Genomic DNA, 3772 nt, shown 5'->3' with positions numbered 1-3772 from the left:
ACTAGTAATTGATTTTTTTTGGCATTTACTTTTCCATGATATGAGAAATTTGAAAGAGTAAACAAATGAGTTGGATTATGAAATTCAGGGAGGGGGAAAATAGAAGAAACACACTGTGATCAATTGTATCCAGCTGTTATGAGGAAAGTCTTGCCTTCATTCAACAAATGTGGCTTTTTCTTCTGGATTGGGAGATGAGGTTAACCCCCAGCAGTGTGGACTGGCTCCAGCACGCCTGGGCGCCCGCCCCGGGCGCAGTCCTGGCCGCCCCGGGCGGAGCTGGCGCTGCACCCGCGCGGGCATCGCCGCCGCCGCTCCTGTTTCTGTCCTCCAGTGGGCGTCTCGCAGCTCCGCTCTCTAGGGGCACGGTTCTCTCAGAACTGCCAGAACGACCCAGCAGTCCCCAGCGTCCCTCTTCTCCACCGACGGCAGGAGGGTGCGCACCGCATCGGGGAGACCGTGCGGCCATCCGGCTGGCCGGATGGCGAGGGCTCTGTGGAACTGAACCAGCACCCACTAACCACCAGCTCTGAGCCAAATAGCAGTTTTTTACGTTAGGAGGCAGATACACAAGAGACAGGCTTTCCTTCTTCTGCATTCCATGACTTTCTCCCCAGAAGGGGAGAGGTAAGTATGTCCTTCTGGGGAGTCTCTCTGGTCTTACACTAATAAGAGGTCCTCACCAAGAGCTAGCTGCAATGTAATGGATGGGTAACCGCAAAGAACTGGAAATCTTTGAAAGCTCAAGACTGTTTTATTTGGGGTCTTGCACTAATGCATAGCTTCACTGTAGGTTGTAGCTTATGTATCCATGCTCAAAGCTTCCTGAAAACACGCATCTAATATAGTGGCATCTAAGTAACCTTCCAAGACAGCTGGTACTAGTACTGTGGTTGCCACTGCACCAGGTATTTCACTGAGCTCACGGAACAGATCAGGAGCCTGAGGTTACAGAACTAGCATGGTACATGCTACAGAATAGCACAATGGAATGAGTCAGCACAGGTCTTTAGTTGCAAATATTGGACCCCTCTACTGTAATTTGGCTTGATACTGTCAGCATATTAAATATGAGATGTTTATTAAACTACTGTAATAGCTAAAATGTGAACCTAATTCCTAAGAACATAAGAACATACTTTGTATGTAGCCAAAGGTATGTTTGTTTCCTTTATTAGTTACCACTACATAAAAGCAATAGCTTCATGTTTTTGTCCTACTAAAAAAGATAGCAAATCGGAAGTGGTGCTGTGGCTCAAGTGGTAGAGTGCTAGCCCTGAGCTGAAGAGCTGAGAAGCAGCACCCTGGCCCAGAGTTCAAGCCCCATGACTGGCAAAAAATAAAATAAAATAGCAAATCAAGAATATTCCAGCTTTTGGGGAACCCAGGAAAACATCTGAGATGTTTTTAAGTAGCATATAAAGTGGAAATGAAAATAGTTTAGTAGACTCAACTTATATATCTAAAAGACAACATGTTCAGAAACTTAAACCATATCCTTCAGAAAAGGGAGCATGCAGAAGTTTTAAGTAAAACATACTATGATCTGTAACTGGTAACAAGTCCATTCCATGCACAGCAATTTAAGGACAGTGGAATCAGCCAGAGGCGTGACAAGAGGATAAAATAAGAAAAAATTATATATCTTCTTGTATGTATAGACACACACACACACACACACACACACACACACACACACGGGGGTGGGGGGAGAAAGGAGGGAGAATGAGACCAATCTTGAAATTAAGACAGGACAGGAGAAGGGAAGCTTAAGAAATTATAGTCTGAGCTGAGGAAGAGGGTCAAGAATAGACTTATGTTTTCCAGCCTGATTTACCATAAATGATATATCAACTGCTAGAAGACAACTAAAATTAGAGAAGCTTCAAAACCTTGAAGAGTTTATGCCATATAACACAGAGAAATCTTAGAGTTCAAAATGCAAACCTGATACTCAACTCTAAATAAGAAAATCATCGGTAGACCCGGTGGGGTGGGGGTATGATGATATAAGGGCTGGCATTGATTATGATATATTGTACTCATAAAGTTGGCACATTGAATTGAAAAAAAATCCTTGACGTATTGGTGCTAGTTGAAGTTACAGATAGGACTGATAAAAGTCTGAAATTATGTGTTAAGAGGCTACCCATAGAGGGGTCTTCTTAAACTCTTTCTACCTTTCCTCTAATTATAGGATGGTTTAAAGAAAACTTTTGTTTAATGAAACAAAAACCTACCTATTAGCAATTAAATATATGCCAACAATTTGAATTAAACTTGTCTTGCTCGAGGCGGGCACTCTGCTCCTCTACTTGAGCCATGCCTCCAGCCTGAACATTCAAACTTCCAATTTTGTCTGTACATTAATATTCTTACCAAATGTCAACCTTACATATTAGCTTTCCAGGCTATTATAACTTTGGTTGATGTTCGGGAACATTATTAAAAGCTTTTATTAGTTTGTGTCATTTCATAAATATATGTAATATGCTTGAACTTATTCAATGATTCATCTTTGCTTTTGTAAAGATGAGCATAAAAACAAATTGAAGGTATACTGCTTTTTAATGAAACACTTCTAATGTTGAGGAAAGATGGATAAATGGTAATAAAGTATAAAATGTGCTTTCACAATGATATGTAAGCAAACATGTAGATGACTTGAATACTTATAGGTGGGCTATTTTATGCCTGAGAATTGATTTGTGCATCAAAGTATTAACTCTTTGAAGTCACAGGTGAAGAAGTCATTCTTTTATTACATAAGCATCCTTTGCTATCGATGAACTATCTAGAAAAATAGATATGAAGCTCACATGACAATAAAATAAATAATGATGGTAATATATGTTATGTGTTAGAGAAAAATGGAAATATTCCTTAAGATATTTGGGAGTAAATAATTTACTACCTTTTGTAATATAGTTATAATAACGTTACTTTACTACAGCAAGAAGAATCTTTATCATGTTGAAGAGAATGAACTGTTTTGCAGTATTCATCAACTATACGTGCAGAACCATCAACTATACGTGCAGAAGAAAAATACACTTTTTGAAACTGTAAGTTGAATATTTGAATCCTTAGAAACAATAACCAAAGACTTCATTTGCTTCTCTTTCTTCTTTTATTCATTTCTTTCTCCTTCTTAGTTAAAATCTGAATCCTAGCAGAAACAACATGTTATAGCTAATGGGTGAAAATATATGCAGGTGATAAGCACAAGTTGACTGGTAAATTAAAAGTGCCCCACCACACATTCAAAAGGCTATTGTGAAGATTAAGATAATAAAATTAACTAACCAACCAGGAGGTGCAGAGTGGAGAATTACAGTTCAAAGTCAGCGCAAGCATAAATGTTCACAAGGATCTACCTCTACTAATGACTGGATATACTAGCACATGCCCATCGTCTGAGTGATGAGGGAAAGCACAAACAGAAGGATGGCAGTGCAGGCCAGCCCGAGCATACAGTGAGATGCTAACTAAAAAATAAACAGTGTTAAACTGCGCACCTACAATCCCAGATACTCAGGAGGCTGAAATCTAAGGAGTACAGTTCCAAGTTAGCCTGGGAAGTCCTTGAGACTTTTATTCCCAATTAACCAGCAAAAAGCTGGAAGTGGAACTGTGGATCAATTGGTAGAGCACTAGCCTTTAGTCAAGCCTCAGTATCATATAAGCACTAAGAACTTCGAAATCTCATAATTATTTTAAGTAAGTTTGACTTCAAATAAGCTACCAACTTCCTGCTCCTAGTAAACTTGTG

General features: G+C 39.6%; 1 protein-coding gene across 1 annotated transcript in view; it reads right to left on the bottom strand.

Moving 5' to 3' along the window:
- Window positions 1-598, bottom strand: part of Cadps2 (Ca++-dependent secretion activator 2) — a 436304-nt gene extending 435706 nt beyond the window's left edge. Inside the window, exon 1 of the mRNA XM_013019914.1 lies at window positions 206-598. Coding sequence (XP_012875368.1) covers window positions 206-598 — 393 coding nt within the window. The remainder of the gene's footprint in view (window positions 1-205) is intronic.
- Between the last annotated feature and the right edge of the window lie 3174 nt (window positions 599-3772).

Source organism: Dipodomys ordii, unplaced genomic scaffold, assembly GCF_000151885.1.
Source record: "Dipodomys ordii isolate 6190 unplaced genomic scaffold, Dord_2.0 Scaffold48, whole genome shotgun sequence".
In the NCBI taxonomy this organism is placed as follows: Eukaryota; Metazoa; Chordata; class Mammalia; order Rodentia; family Heteromyidae; genus Dipodomys; species Dipodomys ordii.
This window is presented reverse-complemented; position numbering and strand designations above follow the sequence as displayed.